At 36.3% G+C, this 26,940-nt stretch overlaps 1 protein-coding gene across 1 annotated transcript; it reads left to right on the top strand.

The window, feature by feature from the left end:
- Window positions 1-8,263: 8,263 nt before the first annotated feature.
- On the top strand, window positions 8,264-16,212 carry LOC140145937 (growth/differentiation factor 8-like). The gene is made up of 2 exons (XM_072167677.1): window positions 8,264-8,846; window positions 15,310-16,212. The coding sequence occupies exons 1-2, from the start codon at window positions 8,336-8,338 to the stop codon at window positions 16,041-16,043; spliced, it is 1,245 nt and encodes a 414-aa protein (XP_072023778.1). The 5' UTR covers window positions 8,264-8,335; the 3' UTR covers window positions 16,044-16,212.
- Window positions 16,213-26,940: the final 10,728 nt, after the last annotated feature.

The raw sequence follows: 26,940 nt of genomic DNA, 5'->3' as shown, positions 1-26,940 counted from the left end.
CATCCACTGTTTGCTTTGTAACGGTGGATCCAACAGAAATTATAATACATGACCTATTATAATATTTAATATTTTCACTCGTGGTTAAAATTGGTTTAAAAAATCACCAAAAAAAATAATTTCTCAACCCAAATATCTAAAGAATTTACGTCATTTGTGGTTAACATAAAAAAATGTCTAGATTAATTTTAACAACATTCAATAATAGACTTTTTATCCAAAAAGTATTGCAAGATACCCTAAAAATCAGTCGTATCAAGTTCACACAAAATTACCCTCTCCAAGGTTAGCAACTATTTTAAACTGTTGCGATTTGGTAGTTCACAGCATCTTGCGAATGGTAGTGATCTTTGGCAAAAATTGCATTGATCATTTCATAGCGAGTGTGTAGAAGAATTCAAATATTATCACAGACATACTTTTGTAGGTTCTGTGGTTCTTAAGTTATGTTGTAAAGATGGCTGAAACAACAACACTTTTGTAAAACGCACATACCTCATTCACAACAATAAATCAAGCAAGTTTTCAAAGTATATGATTTGTAGAATGAACTTTTGCAAAACATCAAAGTGTTATTGTTCAAAAATATATTGATTTAGATAATGAAAATCGATTTTGTTTTTAGCTGCTTCGACCAACAATACCTAGTCTACCCTTGAAACCTACTTTCGCTTTAAAACTCAGTTGGTATGTTCTCGGTTCTTGGAACTAATTTTCAAAATATTATTCCCTTAGGCCTTAGGCGTGAAAATAAGTTAATGGACTCACTCGTTCTAGGTTTATTTTCCCGGGTTTATTTATACAAAGAATACGGGGTGTTTAATAGACGAAGAGTGACGTATCGGGTTGGTGTTAAAGGCAATCCCTTTGCTTATTTTTCTCTCTAATTTAGATCTTCTTTGGTACATTTCAATATCTTCCCATGAGAATTGGATTCTTTGTAGGGGGGGGGAGTACATCACACACCCTGGCTACGGGATATGGTTTTCGTCTTGTTCCGTTCATTTGTTGAATAATATGAATGATTAGAAAACCTATAAAATAAATCCCAATAACACGTACAAGTAGAAAGAGCCAAAAAGAGCACGACTGGAGTCAAATTATAATTATTCAATCATCTTTATTAAGGGTAGACGAGGAAGTGTTGGTCGAAGCAGCCAAGAGATCGATTTTCATTATCTGAATCAATATATTATTGAAAAAAAAACCACTTTGATGTTGTGCACAAGTTCATTCTACAAATCATTTATTGTTGTAAATGAGTTATGTACGTTTTACAAAAGTGGTGTTGTTTCGGCCCATCTGTACAACATAACTCAAGAACTACAGGACCTACAAAAGTATATCTGTGATATTTGAATTCTTCTAAACACTCGCTATAAAATGATCAATGGAATTTGTGCCAAAGCTCACTACCATTCGCAAGGTGCTGTGAACTATCTAATCGCAACAGTTTAAAATAGTTGCTAACCTTAAACAAAAGAAGAGGAAACATATAACCCCACGATCAACGGAGATCCATACCGATCTCAGGCGAGGGAAAACATAATTACAAACAGCAAATCAATTGAGTTTTGGTACCAAAAGATAAGCCAATAAAATAAAAGGAAATTGGACAATTAATCCTGTTAAAAAACCATGACATTAAAAAACAACAACAGCATCAACTACAAACAAATCTCATTGGCTACAAAAAACAACAACAACATATTAAAGCAACATAAAAGACACAAATTAAAATATACGCGTACATACACATCAGCAACAACGATAACAAAACGACGAAACAGACAGAAAAAACAAAAACCCTAAGCCCTCAAACGTCAAAGTCGAAACAAATACAAAAGTTGGTGAACCTTTTGCAGCTGGATAATATTATTGATAATTGTGCTTGATCTTGCATTACATCAATTGTTCCCTAAGCTGCAGACAACAAAATTCACTCATTACAAATATCCGCTATCACCCACATCGTGAGGGGGAGGGAGGAAGATGGAGGCCAAAATTTCGATTTTGAAGCCGTCACCTCGGTCAAGGTCAAGTCACATATTGGGGTGGGTTTGTGTATGCGACGTGTTTGTGGGTCTATACGTCACATTAGTGGGTATAAGATGTCACAATGTATCCCTGGGGGTGGGGAAAGTCATTAATGTAACCGTACAAAAGATGACCACCCGGGTCTCTGAGGGTAGGGGTCTTAATCGTGATCATTAAATGGTACAGAACGACAGAACATAATAGAGTATTCATTTATGCATTACGTTGCACTATTAAGGAAGCTCAATTATGACCCCTACCCTCAGACATGTGAGGAGGGGCCCGGGAGATCATCTTTTGTGCGGTTACATTAATGACTTTCCCCACCCCGGGGATACATTGAGGACATCTTATACCCACTAATGTGACGTATAGACCCAAACACACATCACATGCACAAACCCATCACAATATGTGACTTGACCTTCACCATGGTGACGTTTGAAAAATGGCTTCAAAATCGAAATTTAGCCTGCATTTTTCCCCCTCCCCTCAAGATGTGAGTGATAGCGGTTACTTGTAATGAGTGAATTTTGTTTACAACTTAGGGAGCAAGTTATGTAATGAAAGATCAAGCACAATTATTAATACTATTATCACCATATCCAATATTTTCAAAAATGCTGATTATATTCAACTGATCCTTTAATTCTTTTGAGGAGTGTAATAATAATAAAAACACTAATAATAATAATTATTATTATAGTAATAGTATTGATAATGGAAACAAAATAAAATTATGGCTCAATTATTTGAAACTTGCCTTTTACTTTAGTTATATCATGGAAATAGTAGATCTTATCTACTATTTCCATGGTTATATGGTCGAATCCAACGAAAAGTGTACACGGCATGTTCAGGGCCATAACTTAAAAGTATTAATCAATTGGCATTCGTTTTTGTATTGTGTTTATTCGCCTTGATCATACGCTTCGCGCCATATATAATAAGACCCCTTCTGTGAAAAACTTGGACACAGAGACCCCAAAACATGCTATTTTTACCCATTTTTTCAAAATATTTCTTAATGTATTTTAAAAACATCTAAATCAGTTATGAAAAGAAGTCATTGGATTGAATCTAAATTGATTTCCTGAAAGGTGTGTATTCAAAGATTGCCTGTTCAATTTTTCACATATTTGTACATAATTATGAATTTTTTGTGATAATTTTTTGAGTGGTATTTTTTACATTACCTACGAATACAATTTTTCATAGCACTAGATATATCTTTAAAAATGGAAATCACTAATAAATGCGCAATTGATACAAGCTTTGATATGTCCAATACTGAAATGCATTGCATTCGGACATCTTTATTATTGTGTTTAGCTGCCAGAAATTCTAAATGGCACAAAGGTAGGTTTGGTAAATAATATGCATTACCTCCGAATACATGTTAAAAGCTGTGTCATTTCCACAAAGTGAGAGAATAGTAAACAATAATTAAGCAATAGGTACAGGGTAATACACTCTTTATTTCTACCAAGTTTCAATAGCCTACGTTTAAATATTTCTGAGATGTCAACAATAAAAGCAAGTATTCGTAGGTAAATTTCGGTAACCGAATGTTACCTACAAATACAATTTGACATCATGACAGTATTGTGAAACACCGTCATTCATGCCAATGCCCATATTGGTACATAACGAAGGCCTGTATGTTTGCTATCAAATCATATGTCAATGGAAGTTGTGAATTCACATACATGCCCACCATGCAAAAGTGAATACGGCTTTATTGTTGAAAAATATGTACTGAAATAAACGACGGTCTGCTCATTTGAAAGAAAAATCAGATTCAAAGAAGATTAGTAGGGGATAAATACTTGGATTTGTCAACTGTCATGTGTGCTTCATTTTAAATGTTTACCGACCTTCTGGTTTCTGAGTAATTTGTGTCCAAATTGATTTATTCGAAGGTACCTTTTGACGTTTTCGCTAAGGTTACCTACGAATACCTTGGAAAAAACGACTGTTCTCATTGTCTCATGATCTAGACAACACAGTGATGGACCCTGGTATAAAGCTAATTGTAGTTGCCCTCAAACGAAAGGCCACAAGACGTAACTGACTCCAAGATGGACTTCACAAGTCTGCAATAACGGTTTTAAGCGATTTGTGTGCAATTAAGCAAATTAAAGTCACTTTAGTGCCTTTGTTTCTTACTTCAATCCTCTTTCAACCGCTGTGAACCGACATTATTAATACATGATAGGGTCTAAAGTATCAATAAACGCTCATAAAGAAAATAATACATTCAAAGTGCTTTATAAAATGAAGTTTTGATTGCGATATCCACCAAAAGTCTAATTCTTACCTACAAATACTGAAATGTTACTTACGAATACAGCATAATACATGACATGTGTAATGAAGTGTCCCTACCAATGGAAATTAATTGTCAAAAACTTTAAGCTGTACCCCAGGACACTATTATTACCCATATACGGATTCATTCAACAATTATTTATTATGTAAAATTGCAGATTAACTACTTGTATATCAAAATGAAGTGGTCAAAATCTTGCTAAAAGCATCAAAATGTTTTTGATCTAAGGTAATAGCATTTATTCATTTGGACGTACCATCTGAAAGAGATCTAAAAACTACCATTTTATTAATTCATTACCATAATAGCAAAATTTAAACCTCTAAACTCAATATCTCTCTGTGCCAGGTGGCGCTGTGTAGCGCTGCTGTGGTCTTCACAAGAGTACGCCATCTCACTCGATCCGATGCCAAGTGTGTTGCACCTTGCATTCCCTGGTTAGAAACCAGCTTCACGTCATTAGTCCAAGATGTTGGTGGACGTCCTCTTCCTCGTTTGCCTTCCATGGCCCCTTGCAAAATCTGTTTTTCTACACCTCCATGTTTCCTGACAATATGGCCAAAGTACTTCAGCTTTCTCTCCATTATGCCGCTTCTGATGGTTAGACTTGTACCAATCTTGTCAAGGATCCAGGAATTTGTTCTCCTGTCTTTCCATGTCACTCGTAGAAGCCTCCTGTAACACCACATCTCAAAAGCATCTACTCTTTTCCTATCATTCTTGGTCATAGCCCAAGACTCGCATCCATAAGTGGCAATGGAAAACACAGTTGCACGAAGTAGGCGTACCTTGAGGTCAATGGATAGGCCTCTGCTTTTCCATATGCTTGACATGCCCTGCACAGTTGTCCTTGCAATAGCCAGTCTTCTCTTAATTTCAGTTGTGCTGTCACCACTGTTGTTAATCATTGAACCCAGATATTCAAATTGCTTCACCTCCTCAATCTGTTGTCCATCTATCACAAACTCATCACTTTTTCTCTCTCTGTCTACAACCATTATTTTTGTCTTCTTTGTGTTCAGGAGAAGGTGTTTTTCTTCACTGGCCTCTTTGATGCGCTTCAAAAGATCAATCAGCTCTACTCTGCTGCTACAAATAAGAGTGGTATCATCGGCGTACCTCAGGTTAGTAATTCTTGTACCGCCAAACTTCACTCCACCTTCAAACCCTTCCAAAGCTGTTCTCATTATGTCTTCAGAGTAGATGTTAAATAGGTTTGGTGATAGCACACAGCCCTGTCGTAAGCCTCTTCCAATCTTGAACCAATCTGTGTCTCCACTACTTGTTCTGACTGCCGATTCTTGGTCTTCATATAAGCAGCTGATCAGATCCACAAGATGACTTGGAAAACCCATCTTTTTCATAGTTTCCCACATCTGAGGGTGGCTAACACAGTCAAAAGCTTTACAGTTCAGTTCAGTTCTCTCCATATGGAGAGATTTTATTATTTCTCAGTATATATAGGCCTTCGGCCTTACAATACAATAAAGTACAGTACAATATATTTACCCATCACCAGGGGGCAAAAGAGTTTGCCTGATTTTATGAGCATTAAAAATAAATTTTGATAATGAAATTATAGTTTGTTGATTTCTAGACTGAAATAGAGTAATAAAATAATTGAAATTTGGAATACACTCTGGCAATAAGCGATTTCTTTCATTAGCATAAGCAGGACATTTTAATACAAAATGATACAAATCTTCAATTTCACCAGTGTGGCAGATTTTACAAATACGTAAATTTCGAGGAACCTTAAACCATATTCCACGAACATATTCTAACTCAAGAACACCCAATCTGGCTTTGGTCAGAAGTATTTTATGAAATGGTTTCTCCAGCCACAATAAATAGTCTTCCACCACTAGATTTTCTTTGATTTGAGTATAAAATGTAAGTGATGAATATGTACTTAATGCATTTCGCCAATTTTGTATATCAATATCTTTACATCTCTGTTTGAAAACATCAATAAAATAATTTACATTGTCAACACCTTGAGCAATCCATATTTCACCAAAACCGTAAGAGTACAGAATATTTTTGATCTTCATAGCCCAGCATTCTTTACCATTCTCTGCCTTTTTGTATTGAAACTCATAACTTTGTCTTAAAAACCTGTTATTATCCAGTGATAAAATGTAAAACCAATACTTAATACAGTTAATAAGTGAATTTACCAACAGTGCATTTCTACCAAGTTCACCACGAATGGCACAGTGTGGGATAGATTTACATGATTTAGATACACCAAGAACATAACGACAAAACTTAATATGTACTCTTTCAATTATCTGGGACTCAGATGTTCCCCAAAGTTCACTACCGAAAAGGAGTATAGGTCTTATTTTTGTGTCAAAAATCTTGAATAGAACATCCACAGGGAGAGGACTATAGCTTTTCAAAATCTTTATGAGACCAAAGAAAGCTTTGTTAGCTTGCGATGCAGTGGATTTCTGTGCATTAAGCCAGTTCCCATTACTTGAAAACACATTACCTAGGTACTTGAAGGTATTGACCACTTCTATTCTTGTTCCCTTATAAAACCATTTCTCAGCACGTTTAAGAACACCACCTCGTTTAAATACCATGATTTTAGTTTTATCTATATTTACTGAAAGGCCCCATTCATGACAATATTCTGCTAGAACATCAAGTTGTTTTTGTAGACCAAAGATAGTGCCACTTATAAGAGCTAAGTCATCAGCAAATAGTAGATGACTGATAAAACATTGATTTATCTGCACTTTTTTTTTTTCGTCAGAGTTCAGTCGTGTACTCAAATCGTTTATAAAAAGTTTGAATAAAAATGGTGACAGCAAAGAACCTTGCTGAACTCCAGCCTTACAAGAAAAAACATTTGTTATACTTGTAGATGTTCTGACACAAGCATTTAATTGCATATACATTGAACTCAAAACATTAAGAACATTACCAGTAATACCATATCGTTTCAGCTTAAATAATAGAGCATCATGATTTATTAAATCAAAAGCTTTACGAAAATCTACAAAGCCTATATAGACCCTTCCACGCTTCCATGAAAGATATACTGTAATCTATGAAGCACATGTAATATAATATAAATATTGTTAAATCGCTCATGTTACCTACGAATACCCGGGTTGCTTCACCTTTTCATTGTATAAAGCGTTAGGTGTATGCGTATAATTCCTAATATTCTTGAAAACATATATCATACTCGTTCTTATACAATGTGTAAATTGATTCATACTCATTTGATAAATAAAATACAGAAACTGACCTAAACTTCATTTTCAAAAATAAACTAGCATAAATTGACTAAGATCATATTGATCGCGTTATAAAAATAAAAACAAATATTTTCTGGTTGAGCTAGCATTTTCCTGACACCCTGTGGTCTACATTACACGAAAAAAAGCGTTAATGGGAACATTCCATTTGTTTTAGGTTGATTAGTATTGCGATAGTGAAAGCATCCTAGTGGTATTCGTAGGTAACATTGGGTTTTGATATCACATTTACTATCACACGTCCTGGATTTATTTTTCAAGATTAGTAATGGCACTTTTGGTTCCTATAAGGCCAATATGTCATCAATCAATGGGCAAAAGGAAAAAATTGTGGTGACATTTTTATTTCGGACTTTTATTTTTGGCCCGTGGACACTTTTGGTTGGATTCGACCATATGCATTTAGCTATGTAGGTGAAAGTGTATATGACGCACGTGATTGCTGCCAAATCATTCCTTCAATAAACAAGATTACATGTACTATCAGGAGTTCTGATTGGACGGTATATAACATGCCAACAGTATCTATCCAATCAAAATGGTTATCCTACTTTTCAACTTAATTAACCAAGAAATTCATGTGATTTTGAAAAGAATTCCGTTACTGGCGTCGGAGGAAGCGAAGAAGAAACACATCAAATTCTTGAATCTCTTTCGTCCGTATACAATTTTCACTTTAATTGAAAATAGAATGATAATGTTATTAACGGTGCTGCTACTTAACTATTGCCTATCAACTTTTGCGCATGTGATCCCAAGATTGCCGCAAATGTCATTACAAGAACCTAATATTGGAGACAATAAGCAAGCGTTACAGCAGCCTCAATATCAGCTATATGAATCGGATGAAAGTGATGACACTTCTCTTCCTCCTTCGCCAGTGCAAGAAAACAACCAAACAAATAGCCTAGACACACGTACTGTTACTACTAACAATCATCGAAACCAAATTTCAAGAATAACTCCGCCTGACGAGGTCGGTTATACGACAGAACGCATAGCTAGAGTTGAAGTTGTTAAACAAGCAATTTTGAAAGGACTTAGTCTATCTGAACCCCCAAATGGTACCGAACCCATCCGTCTACTGCCGCCAGAGATCCTGCAGTCATTGGCTGACCATAGACTCACCCATCACGACCACAGACAACATTTGGAAGACGATCCAGACACAACCAAGGTCTTTGTTTCAGCTGATACCAAAGGTAAGTCGTCAATTTATTCTATAAATAATTAAAGCATGGACGAAAAAGATAACAGACCGCGTACAAACAGTCAAAGTCTCAGCATCACCCGATAATGAGAGCCGATTGTTCCATGAAATGCGACAGGCGAAACCGCTACGCACCTACCGCGTATTTTTACGGTCAAACGCGTAATCGCGAAGGCACGCAACGCTCTATCGCGTATACGCGAAGGCACGCAACGTTGGCGTGATTGTTAGACACGGCACGATCAGATGATGGTGGATGCGATATCGCCACTTTTGACGTCGGCATTGGATTAACACATAATCATGAAATCTTCACAAACAATTCTAAATTTGTTATGTGGTGTCAAAGCAAAATTATCTTACTCTAAAACCGTTGGGGTTCGACAAAGTACCGCACCGTAAGTATGTTGTTTTTCAATTGAATACATGAATACAAAAGTCCATAGGAAGTGATTTTGAGAGAAAAACCTGTGTATCATTTTAATTCCTTCAGTTAGATTTACCTGGTCAATATGGTAAGTTTTACGTGCAAATGAGTGGATTAACCTGTATTAGGTATGACGATTAGCATTTCAGGGACTTCGTGGGGTTCATTTTAAATTTTGGACTTAAGTGATTTTTTATATCATATAAAAAGTCAACAATGTTAGAATGAGATTAGTGGTAGTAAGATAATACAAAATAAAGCACACAGGTATGTATAATGTTGATAAGCATTCTGCCATGTAATATAAACCACACACTTTCCTTTATTAAACCCATTTTTTGTTCAAAAGTCACTCTCCAGCAATGAATGTGTTACTTTTATACATAATGGATCTCAATCAATGTGTTACAAGACTCAAATCATGGAATTAGGTGATTCTTTCATACATGCTATTTTTCACATGCTTAATAGACGCAGAGAATGAATTTGAGTTGTTCTTTCATACATATGACAGGCCTATGTATAGCAACAATTTCCCATGCTTAACTCAATTTGGCCAAAGTATGGACTTAGGTGGCTTTTGTATTCATATATTCAATTTATAACGGCTAACCGTATATTTTGAATGGGGCTGTCAGCCTTGTATTTTCGCCAGCCTCGAACGTCACGTGTTGCGTGTCCTATGTCGCCTGGCACGATGGAACAATCGGCCCTCATGAATATGCGAGAATTCACAGCATACAATGCGCAGGGACTTTGACTGTTGATACTTGGTCTGCAGTAGTCTGTGAATTAAAGCCATAATGTGTGATTTGCATAAAGAATAGATTCCTATTTAAATGTTTTCACTGATCACATTGTCACCTTTTAATTTCGAGCCAAACAAATGAGGTAAAACGAAGAAAATTGCTATTTCATCCAGGCGCTGCAGCGCCTACAATGGGCATAGCTTCACACAGCTCGGACGATCAAACAAGACGTAAGACAAATAGCGATATGCACACAGTTTATACGTCAAGACGTATAGCGATATGCACACATTATATCGAGGGCTTAGAGCCAGAACTAGCTATGTCCATTTGTTTTCTCAATTACATGTTACTCATTTCGGCAACAAATGTACGGTTAATTATGCCCTCCATAATAAATGCAAGTGACTTTGGGGTATATGTATGGTCACTTGAACAGTTAGTTAGACGCAAGTGACCATGTATATACCCCAAAGTCACTTACATTTTTTTATGGAGGGCAGAATTAACCGTCCATTTGTTACCGAAATGAGTAACATGTAATTGAGAAAACAAATGGACATACGCCACTGATTCAATGATTCAATCACACATGCACATGATGTGTTTAGCCACCACTCGATCCGTGAACTCTGAATAAAATCGGAGATCTCCGGTTTTGATATGAAAACTGAAAGTTTACTGTAATTAAAGCACTTCAGGGTTAGTCTTTCACATGGTATTTTCAAGCAGTAGTACACTATTGGGCATTACAATCATGCAAAAAGTAGAAATTCAACAAAATTGAAGGCGTCGCTGTGGAGCAAATCACACATTGTGGCTTCAATAATGTATCCAAGAGATTAGCACAAAACAGGATAAACTGGATAGATGAGATAAGGAGATCAGTGGTATATCAGGGTCAGTTGTCAGAGGGAGCAAAAATTATAATTTCCCCGTGGTGTGCAACATTTTAGCCGGGTTTTACCGGCACATTATTAAAAAAGTTCTATTGGTACGTATAAAATAGCTCAAAATCAAAGTGATATGTTGTGTTACCATTCCAATATGTAATTTTACATTATTGTGGCGCACTATCGCCAAATGCTCTGCCAATACAGCAGTTTTATATACAATGATATTATGGAAATGAATACTAGTAAATTAATGCAGATAAAGAAATGTAAAAAGACAAAGACAAAACAGACTGATTGATTAAGATAAGGAGGAGAGATTTTTGTGATTAAGGTCCAAAATCAGCTGCACTAACTGGTCACAAAGAATAGGAAAAACTGCTCAGATCTTGTTATTAATCACGCCAGTAGTTCTAATCATAAAGATTTAGAAAAAGTATAATTTGAACTTTTTAAGATTGTATGGTTCTCGAGTTCAAAAAGGTCAAAGGTCGCAATTTGGACTTAACAGGGGGTCAAAACCTAAAAAAACGCTCCGATGTTCATAAAAATGGTCTCTAATCATATGAATTTGATACCAATTCAAATAAATAATAGTTTGCACCATCAAGAATGTCTCTTCACATCGTAAAGCTATTTAACTTTAACGAATTTACCTTTTAACTCGAGAACTATACGTAGGTAGGCCAAACTATACTTTTTCTGAATCTGTATTATCAGATTTTAAAATCATTGTGTGGTGTGAACAAATTTTGACCCAAATACCCATTAAACCGTATTACCCTTGATCCATGTGGTTGTTTACCTATGTAAGGATACATCATGTTAAAAATCGGAGCATTTTTAGGTTCTGACACCATGTGGAGCCAAAAATACAGAACTTTGACCTTTTTGCTTATAACTCGAGAACAGTGGAGTAACTAGGGTTGGTAGCGCTAATTAACCACTAATTAATTTTGGTGACTAGAAGTTGAATATCGGTCTTTAAAATGTTCTTTCAATTGATTTTGTGCTGAAATGCGCGCGAAGCGCGAGAACATTTTGACATTCATCGCTTGGAGGGGCGCAGAATCGATGCTGAATTGGTCAATTTGGCGCCCACCTAAGCTCGTGGCGCCCGGGCAAGTTGCCCCCCCCGTAGTTACGCCACTGCTCGAGAACCATACGTCGCAGATATACTAAACTATACAATACTATTTCTTAATCGTTGGGACAAGAGGAATAATTTGGTGTAGTTTTGACAAAAAAATGAGACCACTGTGCGGCCTTAATGCTCTGCATGCTAGCCATAGGCTTCAACATAAAAAAGCCCAAATTTGAGATATTTTCTCAAAATATCAACAGCTATCTCAAGAACTACTGAACCAATACTAGTACTCATTTTCGTACATTTTTCATGTTGATTTGATTCTAAATATGGTCATAAAAATTTATAAATCTGACATTTTGAATTAAAAAAAATTGCAACTTGTCGTCTGCAGCCGCCACACGCGCGGAAAGAGTGTAAGGTCGGTTCTCGACGCATGGCCACACTGAAAGCCAAACTGGAGTTAGGATGACTGTCGGAGTAACCCTGTAATGGAGTCAGGGTGACTCTATAAATGGAGCCTGGGTTACTCTAGAAGCAGGCACTCTGCGACTCTATGTCTAAAATGACTCCATATTGGGAGTCATCTGACTCCCATGAAGAGTCATAAATTTCTTGAATCCGCAGAAGAATTCTCGCCCCCGTAATGTTACACCCTCTATTTCTATTATAAAGGGTTCACAACAAATAACTCCCCCCTAAAATTACAAAACATTTCTTTGCATAACTTGACATACATTTCGTTGATTTGACAAATTTAAAAACCTGTGAATAAAGGAATCATTTTCCAACCCTCCCAAAGTTCTTTCTTTAAAAAATCTGTTTGTTTTGGCCAAAAATAATCACAATTTCCAAAATGATGCTTTCAGAAAAAGTTGCACTTTACCACATCCAATACATTTAATGTACAAAAACATTCTCAATATCAATATATTGATTGATTTAATGGTGTTTTTGGTTTCTTTAATTTTTATGTATACGATTACCCAGTCACCCATGCAATAATATTGCAGTATAAAATAATGATTCATTGACATGTACAGGGTATTTCTAGAAGGTTTTATTGATCCGGTGTTTCAAAAATGGTAAAATCAATTTAGGAATTACAAAACATTTCTTTGCATAACTTGACATTCATTTTGTTGATTTGAAAAATTTAAAAACCTGTGATTAGAGACATCTTTTTGCTAACCTACTAAAGTTATCCCTTATCAAAATCCTTTTGTGTTGGTCAAAAATAATCACATTTTTCAAAAATGATGCTTTAAAATAATGTTGCACTTTTCAACATCCCATACATGTAATGTTACATGTAATGTAAAAAACTTTCTCGATATCAATGTTACGATTTATTTAATTGTTTTGTTTTCATTCACCTTTTTGTCTCTGACCTCTTAGTCACCCATGCAACCATCATGTAGTGCAAAATAATGATTCGTTGAAGCTAAATTTGACATAAATGAGGATGTTGAAAAGTGCAACTTTTTCTGACTGCATCATTTTTGGAAAATGTTATTATTTTTGGCCTCTATTTTTTAGAGGACAGAACATTGGGAGGATAGAAAAACAATTCTTTTTAAATTTTTCAAATCAATGAAATGTATGTCAAGTTATGCAAAGAAATGTTTTGTAATTTTAGGGGGGAGTTATTTTTTGTGAACCCTTTAGTTCTATTACCACAAAATGGTGCGATTAAAAGAGAAAATATTTTAAGTTGTTTACTTCAAGGTGGACAGTGCATATCGCGAAACTATTGTACGCATAAGGCCCTTTACAATTAATTCTTAGTTTCCTGTTTCCTGCGCGCGTCCAAAGTGCAAAATATTTAATTTTTTATTTTTATTTTGGATTTTCTCTTTTAAAACAACTTTTAATGACTTCCATTTGCTACTTTCTGACTTTGCTTGTATCAACTATAATGATGAATAAACAAAGACATAACTGTACCATTACTTATTTATAAAATCAAACATAGTTGTAAAATAATTAAATGCATGTTCCGATCAAAACAGGTTGATGTAGGATGCGACCACTTGTTTTAAAATAAAGAAAATAATAGATAATTAATAATTAATAACTAAAAGTCGCCTCGTCCCTTGTTTTCAACCATGAAACAGGAAACTAAGACTCAATTGTGAAGGGCCTAACCAAGCGTAATGCTAGGCGTAGAATGTGTTACAGTGCTTGACCCATTATTACAGAATATTGGCTCTTACGTGATGTGTTTTAACAAATCACAGTGCACGAATTTGAATAATGTGTAGTGAGGATAATAGAATATCAAATATGCCATACCAGCACACAAGATGATTACGTTTTACTTCCGTTGTGTGTCTAAGCTATAAAAACGAGGGCAATACAAAGATACTCTATCCCGTTTATAAATATTTTGGTGGGATGAGATATCCTGGGTTAGTCTCTGCCTCCGGCTCTAAAGCCGGACGACCATCAAGAGTCCATTGTATATTTTTGTACCTACTTATACCTACGTGTCCTGTTAAAACTAGGTTGAAATAATGGGAGGTCTGACTTTGCATTGTAAACTGTTGATCATTAATTGGAATCACTCACAAGCTGAATTTGATAGGGATAGTAACAAATCTAGATTATTACTCACACGTTCTTAGCTTCGCTAGTCTTTTTAAATGCTCTGTGTGCTTGCCATGGGCTTCAAAATAAAAAGTTCAGTTTTGAGATAGTTTGTACTCATTTTAGTGCATTTGTCATGCTGATGTCAAAAGGGTCATGGGAATTTACAACTCTGATGTTTTTGAAGTTTAACAAAAATATGAAACTTGTCGTCTGCATGGAGGGGGTTATAGGGATTCTGTCAAATCTTCAAAATTCTTTAAAATGGTTGATATATCAACGAAATACCTTAGATCATTTTATTACCAGAAATATCCCCAAAGTATTATGGTGCAAAAACACATTTTTCTGGGTTTTGCTGGAAAGGGTGCTCCTACATATGCGGAAAATTATGTTCTTTGAAAATTGTAACACGATGGTCATTCAAAAAGTTCTGCTGCAAGATTCAATTCATAACTACAATACAAGGATAGACTTATAATGATACATATCTGAAAGTGTAATGGTATGTCACGGTTTAGCTGGTGATTATAATATCACCACCATAATCATGGGTCGTGATGGTATTGTTAAGAGGCTTTACTGAAAGCAGAACATTTGCATGACCATTATAGTGACTCACTCTCTTGAGCTATGTCATTTTATAATCGGAATAATGTGTGCCTTGCTTGATATTGATATAACTCTCCGTTTTTCTCTTATTTCATCAGAGAATGTTGACTGTGACTTCAAAGATGGATCCCAATGCTTCCGATTTCATTTTCGTCATCAATCACACGGCAAAAAATTAGCAGCAGCTCGTCTTTGGGTGTACCTACTTCCCAATCCTGGTTCATCGGATCTTCAACGCGACATAACCATATCGTTGCCTGCATCGCACTATGGACGCAGACATACCTTAGCATCAAAAGAAACATACATCCAGAAAGGCTGGGTTGAAATTGAAATACCACACAGGCGTCATATCATGAAACTGTTCAACGATTCATGGAATTTCATCGAAGTCACGTGCAAACAGAATGTCAGAGGTAACGTGGATTCTAGACCATCCTTTATGCCCATATTGTCGCTCACTTACACCATACAAAACCGCGCTCGGCGAACATCAAATTCGGGACGTCCATGTAATACCAATGCCAATTGCTGTTTGAGACAGCTCGAGTTAACCTTCAACGAAATAGGCTGGGACTGGATCCAACCAGGTTCCTTCAGAGCAGATTATTGCACCGGTACCTGCTCGGCTAATAGACCCTTAGTGACATCGGCACGATCGCAGATAATAACGACCTTCTCGACGAGACACCAAGTTAGTATTGGTGCGCCATGCTGTGCACCCACGTCCTACGGCAATCTAAGAGTAGTTTATATAGATGGAACTAGTGGCGATCTTAGTGAACAGACTCTGCCAAATATAAGGGCTTTATCATGTGGCTGTGTTGTGTAAGATACTAAATCGTCGGCCATATCACATACTGACGTAGGCCTATTTGCAAAATACGCATTTCGAGAAAATCGAATTTCCATCGAGAAAATGGAAATTTAGCGATTTTCATTTGCTGCATAAACTTGATTAAAACATTAATTTCTGATTAAAACCTGGTTAAAAGTAACGCACATATGTGTCCGTACAGCACGAATGAGCCGTAAATGTCCTCAATTGTATTCTGAGTTACAGTGTAAAATGGGCATGAAGGTCATATTCATAGGTATTTCAATTTGGTGCTACGTGTATCTCATTAAATGAGGTACACGTAGCACCTAATTGAGGTACCTATGAATACGACCTTCATGCCCATTTTACACTGTAACTCAGAATACAATTGAGGACATTTACGGCTCATTCGTGCTGTACGGTCACATATACCATATTTTCAATCAGAGCATAACTTATTATGCAAAAAATAAAATTCGTCACTATGTGGAAAAGACTAAAGACAATTTCGCCGTTCAAATGACAAATACGTCGTGCAAATACGTCACTATGTGAAACAGTTGCGCAAATACGTCACAATGTAAAAGGGACAAAACAGCAATTTTACCGTGCAATGAAAAAGCCGCACAAATACGTCGCGGAAATACGTCACTATGTGCAACGGCAAATTCTTCAAATTGCCAGAATGACATATTGGCGTTGCGCAGTATAGGTGATCGGCAAATACATCGTTATGTGATACAGACATGTCAAGGTTTTGCTTACTAATTAAGCCACTTTGAGGCATGGTTTTTCGTGAATATATAGAGTAGAATATAGCAAACTAATGTACCAAAAATATTAAAATGTCGAATACGTCAGTAAGTGATACGGCCGTCGAAATAAGACAGGTCTGCATAATTCAGCCACTGACATTGTGGTGGTCATTTACAGGTAGGCTAGGCCACTACATGGCAGTTACAAAAATGCATTGCTCACTATTAAGCACTTCAATTGGGTCAATACATTTCCTTTGTGGTCGCTGATAGAACTTATTCCATGTGCAATCTTATCTCAAACAGAGTAATCAACAATCTAGTAATCCAAATTTTCAAGTATAATCCAAGACCGAATTAAAAGGCTAGATTGCGTCTGTTAACAGGATTCGTTTTATACAAATCCATGAAGATGTTAAATTCACATTTTTAGTGACGTTTCACCACTACACTATAGTGGTTTCATCAGACTGGCAACTAATCACATCTAACTGCTTCATTTTATAGGCGACAGGAACCACTATAGAGGGCGTGATGAGTCGGTCAAATATGTTGTTGAGTGAGTAGGCCCCCTCGTCTTTGTTTAGAGGCTAGTTTGCATCTGACGCGATTGGTTACTGACCTGCGCAGTACGGCATTTTGAGACTGGTTGACTAGTTCGGTCCCAGCCGATTTGTGCTCCTTCGTCACTAAACAAACCGTCTGGCGACAACCTCATAGTACGTCTTTTCTGATTGGCTGAACATCAACGCCATAAATACTGGCGTTAAATTTTGCTGTCAATCAACGCTGGGTTTCGGCGCATGCAGTGGTTGATGGACAGCTATGCGGTTACATAAATCCACACAATGTACGTGAGTACGCACTGCAAGTCGCGTACATGAAAGGCGATATCGGACGATCGGCGCCTCAGTGGCTGCTATTAGCTAGCGTACATTTTTCGTTTGCGGTATCTACAAAGACTACAAATAGTGGAGGGTCTATGATGTTTAGTGTCACTTACACAAGTCACGTCCTATAGCCAATTGAAAACAGTTTTATTTGGAAATCCATTAACCAATCAGCGAGTTTCATTTCAGGGTTGTCGCCAGACGGTTTGTTGAGTGACAGAGGAACACAAACCGGCTGGGACCGAGACAACTGGTTGACAGGACGTCATACGCAAACTAGTCTTTTTAATTCGGTCTTAGATTGCTCCAAGTACTTGTCAGTGTTTAGCTCCTAGAGGCCAAACGGCTTAGACCTAGTGGCCAATGTTTTAAGTGGTGATCACGACAGTCAGTGGTAAAATTATGCAGTAGTGCCTAATCTTAACATTCTTAATAGCAAAGTTGGTACCTTTTCCGGAAATTAGTGTTGCTTACAACTTGAGTGGCGACAACATAAGTGGACGACTATTTCACTGGGTGATGTTTATTTCTTCCATAATATTAAAGGGTATTTTAACATTTTGTTTTATATCACTTATAGTTCTGACCAAAGGTGTTGGGACACATTCAACAGACTAATGTAAAGAGGCCCACCCCATTCCCACGAAAAATGTTGAATCATGTAATGCTGCTCATGCGCCTAGTAGTACCCAACATTTACTGGTGGGAAAAGGGGAGCTTTGGGAAGTTATGGAAGGGTTTAGGCAACACACATGCACACTGAACAATATTAAGGTGTTATTGGATGCATTTTCTAGAAACTAGAAAATGCTTTGAGCATGTTTTAAACAGATTAATTGAGTAGGGTAAAGTATAATGATCAATATGCCTTTTGTTTGAAGCAAATCGGACATACGGTTTCCATAATACATCAATTTATATTTTTTTGTATCCTATTGTTTTTGTCAATAATCAATATAGTTAATGAGCTAAAAGCACTGGAAAGGCTCATTAATATGTAATTTTTGCCAATATTTTGCTAAAAAATCAATGCATAAATGTTCAGGGTACTTTTATTTTGCATACTTTTGCCCTGAAACTTGGTCAAAGTGTTTCTAATATGTTCTAATGTACTATATAGTGAAGCCGCCCTCTAATTTGCATATTTGCATAATTAATGAGCTAATTTACATAAATGCTAAACAATAAGATACAAAGAAAATACAAACTGATATTATTTGAAAACCGTATGTCCGATTTACTCCAAACAAAAGGCATATTGATCATTGTACTTTGCTCTACTCAATCTGTTTACAACATGCTTAGAGCACTTCCATAATGCCTCCATAACCAGCCAGTCATTTATGTATGTGTTGACTTTTGTTAAAAACCTTTCTCATATTTAATTTACCACATAGTTTAACTTTATTTCTCCGTCTCGAATATAATTTCGGAATGATTTCCAAACCTCTTTCTTAAAGCTTCTTGGATGAGAAGATGATAGAGGGCGAGTATTGAACTGAAGGCCTATAGATAATAACATCAGTGCTCTTCTCCATCTGACTCATTAGCTCAGTTGGTGGAGCATCGGTCCGGTGATCCGAAAGTCCCAGGTTCAAATCCTGGATGGTCAGTGAAATTTTTTCACTGGCTGTCATTTATGTATGTGTTGACTTGTGTTAAAAACCTTTCTCATATTTAATTTACCTAGTTTAACTTTATTTCTCAAACTGTTTCAATATTAGAAAATTAGAATGATATGAATCTAAATTATTGATTGAACAGAAATCCTCCAATAACATCAGGTAAGCAAAATATTAAGCTTATCTACTATGCCAGAAGGCACTCTGATTTTCACCGTGATAGTGAAAATATTTATGAGGTATTGTAAAACAAATACAACATGTTTCATTTCGGGGAAGCACTCAAAACCACTGATCCCTTGGTGTTGGATGATTTCACTACTTCAAAGTATTCAAATCATCCAACACCTCGGGACGAGTAGTTTTGACTACTTCCCCTCAAAACATGTTGTATTTGTATAATCCCCTCAATATAATCCAGATTGGCGACTCCTGTTTAGGCACTCGATATTATCGACTTCACAAATTCAATGTAAAGAACCGATGGTAATGAAATTCCATCAAAACCGATAAAATATCTAAGGGTTTTATATTAAGGGTATACGATGTATAGGTGGTCGAAGCAGCAAAACAAAATTTAGTTCACAGCATCTTGCGAATAGTAGTGAGCTTTAACAAAAAAAATGCATTACTCAATTCATTACTCAAATATCACAGATATACTTTTGTAGGTCCTGTGGTTCTTGAGTTATGGCTGAAACAACTACACTTTTTGTAAAACGTACATAACTCATTAACAACAATAAATTAAGCAAGTTTTCAAAGTATATGATTTATAGAATGCACTTTTGCAAAACACCAAAGTGTTATGTTTCAATAATATATTGATTCAGATAATGAAAATCGACTTTTTTGGCTGCTTCGACCAACAATACCTCGTATACCCTTAAGCATTTAATCGGCACTTGTCGATGAAAGTATTGCTGTCAATGTAAACACCACACAAAAAGAAAGCCCTCACTAATGGACTCCTAAACCTGCTTATGTTTTGACGATTTGATTGATACAGCCGTGTGCAGCATTTTGTTAACTCTAATTTGATACCACATTTGCTACCAAAAGCTCTAACTAAATTGACAATGACATCCCCCGAAACAATACTTGCAATACTTTAGTGCAGTGTGTAGGCCTATGGCATTACAAACCCGTAACGTTTGAATCTCGTGATAAAAAGCAAAAGGAACGAGTAGAATAAAACAGGCTATAGCTTTCGTATACTACTTTAATAATTATGCATGTATTATTGTATTTAAATCTTGTCTTAAAGCCATAATATGTGATTTGCTCCACAGCGACGCCCTTAACTATTTTAGAATTTATACTTTTTGCATGGTTGTAATGCCCAATAGTGTATTAAAATACCATGTGAATGACTAAGCCGGAAGTACTTTAATTACAATAAAATTTAAGTTTTTATAATACTTCCAGTTTTATTCCGAGTTTCCCGATAGCTGACTCATCTCGTGCATGTGTATCGTTGAACCAGTGACGTACATTGCGCCCTCTTCTTCTCCTATTTGAGACAAGTTTATCAAATATATTTTGGTATGTAAAGAAACCTGTAATCGTTAGCTTTAAAGGAGTATATTGTGATCCTAGCATCCTCTTTTTATGACACTTTTCAGTAGATATCCACGAAAGCTTATTCCCAAAATTTCAGTTGATTCTGATTTTCCGTTTGCGAGTTATGCACGATTATGTGTATTACGCTGCTCCATAGACAATGTGTTGTAATTTCGTTCTGGTATACCAGAACGAAATTCAAATTTAACGATATCTTTGCTAAACGAATTAATCTGCAAGGAATATTTTGCATATAAACATTTTGTAGCCAGAGGGTTCCAGTGATATAAAAATCTCATATTTTTTTTGAGAAAAGTGGGGGGATGATGCTGTGGATCACGAAATGCCCTTTTAATATACCGAAAAAATATTTCAATCGGTTTACAACTTTTGAAGATATACTCGTTTTAAGAAATGTTTTTCACTCTGTCCACGGAGGAGGTTTGGCTACTTCAAAAATTGAAAAGGAGTACAAGCTCAAACACGATCGGCGAGCTAATGAAATGCCAATTTTCTTTGTTTTACCTTGCCTGTTGGCTCCAAATTAAAAGGGGACATGTGATCAGTGAAAACTAACATTTTGTGGAAAACAAATCTATTCTTTATTGAAATCGCACATTATTGTTTTAAAGTAGCTCCAGCTATGGCACGATTTAGCGTCCTAGCAAGAATAGAATAAACCAGCAATAGCTTACGTATACAACTATAATCATTATTTGTGCATTATTGTATTGAATTGTTGTCTTAAAGTAATAATAGCTATGACACGATTTAGGGTCAAAGAAAAAGGTACATGTACAAAGATTTGGATTCCTTACCATCACTGCGCCCCTATATCCACAATTACATGTTACTCATTTCGGCAACAAATGAATGGTTAATTGCCCTCCATAATAAATGCAAGTGACTTTGAGGTATCATTATGCAGTTACTGTCCGTTTTTCCTATTCAGTGCACACACAGCGCTCCAATTGATGATTGACCTCTAGCTCACTCACTGTACTGTAGGTATAGACAATGAACTAGTTAGTGGGCTGGTGGGAAAACCCTCCCTCCAATAATAGCCATAGAAGCTCACATGTGAATTAAAATGTTCGTCCTTAACATACTACAATTTGAAGTAAAAAATGTCACGGGAAAGCTGTTGTCGAGCTGTTTTCCAGAAGAGAGTCTTCCAAAATTTCATAACAGTCGGACGTGTAATTTCAAATTGTGCTCAACAGCTGACTCGCGATAGCTCCAACTTCTAACGAGCACCATCGTGTGATCGGTTTGATCAATTTTCGCCATAGAAGCTGTATAAAATCTTCAATTCTTTCCCTCTATGGTCATCTAAAGATGATTAAAATGCGATTTTGGGAAGATTGTTGTTGAGCCGTCCTAAATATGAAGTTCTGACTGCCCGATAGGGAGCTAAAAATGGAAAAACTTTTTCCAAACCGTGTTAAGTCCAAAATCACATGTTTCTCATTTACTTGTGTGATACGATCATTTAACTGTGACAAGTTTGACATGAGTTGTACCATCAACATGATTGGATAACAATAAGCAGACTATTGTTCTCATTTCGGAAACAAAGGCCACGCTCAGTATTGTAGTGTGCGTTTGCTTTGTAATGGTGCATCCAACTGAAATTATAATACCTATTTCATCACAGCACATTGAAATATCGCACAGGTAAATCAGAAACATATGTTTATGGATTTAACCTGGGCTATGAGACACATCCCTGATTTAACATAGTTTAGCTGTTTTCAATGAGGTTTAATGGGGTTTAAGTCCTGCAAAGGTCGTGGTGAATTCTACTGTAGACATGACTGCATAATGTATGCATGGTCACATAAACAGTTAGCATGGTTAGTTAGACGCAAGTGACCATGTACATACCCCTTGAAGTCACTTACATATATTACAGAGCGCATAATTAACCGTCCATTTGTTGCCGAAATGAGTAACATGTAATTGTGGATATAGCTACTTCTGGGTCTAAGTCCTCGATATGAAGTGAAAGGTAAGCAAAATGGTAATGTTTTATTTTCTTAAGACGATTTTTTTGGAAAAAAAAAAAACTGGTAAGGATTTAATTTCTTATCTCGAAAATAGGAAAATAAAGTATTCTAGCTGGAAACCAAAATTGGTAAGGATTTGTTTTCTTACCTGGATGAACAGTTATTGGTATGTAAGGATTAATCCTTACCATTGTTTTTATTTGTCAAATTATTATTTTCGATGCAAGAAAGTAAACCCTTCCCAGCAAACACAACAACGTTTTAAAAACGTTTTAAATAAGTTATATTTTGGCTTTTGGTTTAGGTAAAAACGTTTTAATAACAATAAAATGTCGGGTTATATAAAGGTCATGATAACGTTTTAAAACGTTTTGTATGAAAACACACTACCACAATATTTTTAAATGTTTTCAAAAAATGTTATTGTTAACTATTTTTGCAAACATTTTTGCCAAATATTGTGTCAATACTTAAATATCATTATGTTAAAATATTTTAACCCAGCAAACACAGAAATGTTCTTAAAATGGAAATAAATCCTAAACATTGTCTTTATAAAACATTTTTTTGATGTAAGAAAATAATTCTTTCCACCTTTCATTACCTAAAATACGCCCTATTGGCCATAAAGTGACAGGTAAGGAAACACCTCGAAAATTTAGCAAGTAAGGAAAATTGTTAAGGATTTATTTTCTTACATGGAAACAAATAAATCCTTACCACTCTCTTAACTTGTCAAATTATTTTTCCTTGGTAAGGCCCAAACAAAAGGTTTGTCTCAAAGTTTGCGCGCGCATTTGTTTTGGTTTTTTTCAATTTTTTCCGAAAAAATGTTTTGACAAGTTAGGATTGGTCTCCTTACGACGATTTTTAACAAGCAAGAAAACCTTATCTCAAGAAAATACTTTTGATAGGTAAGAATTTATTTCCTTACCACGTAAATATATTGTAAGAGGTAAGGAAAATGGGCAAGGTTTATTTTCTTACCTACTTTGTAGCAGCTAACACGAATTGGTAAAGATTTCCCGAAAGATTTATTTTCTTACGTCGACACAAATATTTTGACAGGTAAGAAAAATTGGTAAGAATTGATTTTCTTACATCGAAAAAAAATGATAGGTAAGGTTTTATTCCTTAACACGGCAACATATTTTTTAACAGGATAGAAAAAGGGAAATATTTTATTTTCTTAAGTAGATTTTCTCGACATTCATGACATTTCTATGAGTACACAGTCGGGTATCACAATCACAATCCGAGTCCAGGTGGATTCGAGTCCGAGCTAAGTCCGAGTCCTTGTATGGCCGGACTCGAGTCCCAGTCCGGGGGTGCCGAGTCCAAGCCAAGTCCGAGTCCGGACTCGGTCAAAGTGCATGCCAGGGGCATTCAACAAAGATCTGACTGACATGCATGTGTCTACCAGTTATGGGAAGTAGGGGCCTAAAAAAGGGAGGTCATTGGGTATAACAAAACAATTGGGTAAGCATTTTGAACGAAGGGGGTCATTTGGTAAAACATTAAAAAAAGGGGTCATCAAGTAGAAAATTCTTTATTTTGTTCCTGATTTGCCGACTACAAATTATTACAAATTTGCTGAAATAATAGAATTTGACAGTTTCTGGCACTATTCAAGGCCGTTCAAACCATTAGGCCAGGTAAGGCGGTCGCCTAGGGCGGTAAATGCAGAGGGGCGCAAAAGAAGGCGCAAAAAAGAAAAAACGGGAATGGAGAAGAAAAAATGAGGGCGGATAAAAAGAAAAAAATGGGAGGAAAATTAAAAAGGGGGCGAAAGAAGAAACAGATAACAGGGCGAAAAAGGAAAACGGGGACCTGACAAAAACGGGTTTTTTATTCAGACCCTTCCCGTATCTGTTGCCAGTGGTGAACCTAGCTTTTCTAAGCTAAAGTTGATTATGGCTTATTTGCGGTCAACGATGACCCAAGAAAGATTTTAAACCAATAATTCATACAATAACAGTGAAAAAAGTTCAATTGGCCTGTCAATTGGCGCAACTATACAATAAAGGTCAAAACCTGTCTACGAATGGCTTCAATTGAGCCGTCATTTCGCAAATTTTCGGCTTTTTCAAACTAATGTTTTACACAAAAATCCTGGAACATATTTTTGATTTTGCAACGTTGCTACGTTGCGTTTGGAACCAACAGACTTCATCAGGCAATTGTCCCGCTGGACTGGTCACGACTAGGTATCGTGGCCAGTCCAGCGGGTCTGTTGCCGGATGAAGTCTTGTGGTTCCAGACGCAACGTAGCAAAGTTGCCAAAATGAAGTTGCAGTATTAGATTAAAAATTTTGATTTTAAAACTTTTCTTGACACAGTATTGCTTACTAATTGAGATAATGAGACCTGTTTAGAGCCCATACCAGTCAACTGGTAAGACATAAATATTGAGAAAAGTAAGAAATACACTTGACACAGGGGTAGATCCTGTCACTCAGCCAGCAGGATAGAGGGCGCTATTCAAAGCAAGCACCGAATTTATTAGAACATTCATGTCTACACCATAAACAGTTGTTAAATTTGATTTTAACACAAAATCTTTTTATATTCATTTATAGGATTCCATAACAAAGATTAGAGCGGTTTCAAACCACATATTATTTGCATATTTCATCTTAATATCTGGGATCACTTTTTAGCACAGTTTATAATCAAAGTGAACTATGTCTTCTACAAGTGTTAAGCACTACAACTAATGTGGATTCATGCACCAATCATATAAAAGTATACCATTCCATAACAGAAGACTGCCATTTAAGCACTCTGTAGTAAATGTCATGCGTATAACACCTTTTAACTGATTATTTTTACTCAAAGCGAATATAGTGATGGAAATACAATTTGACTTGCACGTATATTTAATGAACAAAACACCATTAATACCTAGAAAGGTTTAAAAACTAATCAGAACAAAAACAACAACAAAAAATGACGTGATCATTGCTCATGATATAGCTCTTAGGTCAAAGGTCATATGTGAAAGTGTCACCTACCCTGAAAAGGTCAACCTTGTTAAACTTCAAACATAACCATAGGATAACTACGAGGATTGTGGTGATTTTTTGTATTTTGGATTGTGTCAATTTGTCCGGAAAATATCCCCTAAAAAGTATGATATATGATATCCAGTGCCACATTTAATTTCTAAGGCATTACTCCAGTTTTTGACTATCGAAATGAGACGGATGTCGGGCCAGCTTAAGTTACCGATGAATATGACCTTCGTACACATTTTACACCGTAACTCAGAATACAATTTAGGGAATTTACGGCTCATTTGTGCTGCCAGGTCACATATAGATAATTTCTAAGGCATTACTCCAAATTAATTGGTCGAAGTGACGAAACACGTGCCTTAAAGAATGTGTGCCTTTTCACCACCTTTTACGCATACATGCTTTAGTTCAGGTCAAGTTTGGTAATGACATCCATGCTTTTTTTTGCGGTTGCGTTGCAAGCATGCCAACAAACTACCCTTGTACACGTGCGTTTATTCGCTCCGAGATATGAGCGCGATTCGACACTGCTACCAGCGAAATACGCATTTACGTCACTACCGCAAATGAGGTGGCATGTACCATACCCCATCTAGTGGAGACTGTCAACATTTGACAACAAACCACCCTTGTTCGTGTGCGTGTACGCGCTACTCGATTAGCTTTACGCGCGCAATTCAATACTGCGACCAGCGAAATAGGCATCTATGTCACTACCGCACACAAGACGGCCTGTACCATACCCCATGTAGTGGAGACTGTCAACATTTGACAACAAACCACCCTTGTATGGGTGCGTGTACGCGCTGCGCGACTGTCAACATTTGACAACTAATGCTTCAGTCAAAGGTCACTAACTATCTCGTACATGACTGCACAAGGTTGTCTTGTGTCATCAGAGATGCAATAATGATAATAGAGAACACAAGAGGGACTTAACTTTCTGAAGTTATGAAATGAAAAAGAGGAAACGTAACGATACCTTAAGTCACCATTTCGGAAAATTCCATAGCATTTGGGTCTGGGTTTGGACCCCTGATGACTTCATCACGC

Source organism: Amphiura filiformis, chromosome 2 (assembly GCF_039555335.1).
Source record: "Amphiura filiformis chromosome 2, Afil_fr2py, whole genome shotgun sequence".
Classification (NCBI taxonomy): domain Eukaryota; kingdom Metazoa; phylum Echinodermata; class Ophiuroidea; order Amphilepidida; family Amphiuridae; genus Amphiura; species Amphiura filiformis.
The sequence above is the reverse complement of the archived record's forward strand: the minus strand, read 5'-3'. Positions and strand labels throughout refer to the sequence as shown.